At 36.8% G+C, this 650-nt stretch overlaps 1 protein-coding gene across 1 annotated transcript; it reads right to left on the bottom strand.

Moving 5' to 3' along the window:
- LOC106337733 lies at positions 1-589 on the bottom strand. Its single transcript, XM_013776862.1, has one exon. It carries the CDS (start codon positions 440-442, stop codon positions 299-301), a length of 144 nt encoding a protein of 47 aa, XP_013632316.1. The 5' UTR covers positions 443-589; the 3' UTR covers positions 1-298.
- Positions 590-650: the final 61 nt, after the last annotated feature.

The following is a 650-nucleotide window of genomic DNA, read 5'->3' as shown; positions in this document are numbered from 1 at the left end:
TGTACATAATATGATATTATTTCATGATTAATAAGTAATTGACACACGATACATTATATTAATACTTAAAGCTAACTAAATCTCTCAACACTGCAGAGTCAGAAATGTTGTTTATGTAATACATACTATAAAGGCCCGCTTGCGACATGGATATACAGGCATGCACGATCTAGTGCTTCAGCTAAATAGATATATGTGTGTGTGTGAGCTTCTATGACAAGAAGCACAATTACTATACTGAAAAAACTGACTGCTATTTAAGTTTATAAATAGCAAATATACGGCAAAATGCACATGATCAAGCCGCCGGAGCCACGTCAGAGTCGTCGTCATCATCGTCTCCTCCGCTCTCTTGGCCAACAGTTTGTATGTAAGGAACTGGCCGAGTCTGAGTTGACTCGTATAGCCTGCCTTCTGCTTTGTTGTAACTCATCACTGCCATTTTTAGATAAGGGTTTTACTAGTGGATTTTTAGTATTGGTTGCAGATATTGAGTTTAGGAACTGCCCTCAATTTATAGCATTTCTAGGTTAACCTTTGGGTTTTCATCTTTCATATATTCTCAAGAATAATCAAATACAGCGACGTTGGGGCATTTGTGGGGTTATATTTGAACGATTTAGAGAAGAAATATATATTCTCACGTGATT

This window comes from Brassica oleracea, chromosome C4, assembly GCF_000695525.1.
Source record: "Brassica oleracea var. oleracea cultivar TO1000 chromosome C4, BOL, whole genome shotgun sequence".
Classification (NCBI taxonomy): Eukaryota; Viridiplantae; Streptophyta; class Magnoliopsida; order Brassicales; family Brassicaceae; genus Brassica; species Brassica oleracea.
The sequence above is the reverse complement of the archived record's forward strand: the minus strand, read 5'-3'. Positions and strand labels throughout refer to the sequence as shown.

Excerpts from the sequence above, each read along its gene's own strand:
- LOC106337733 (XM_013776862.1), bottom strand. The coding sequence starts at position 442 with ATGGCAGTGATGAGTTACAACAAAGCAGAAGGCAGGCTATACGAGTCA.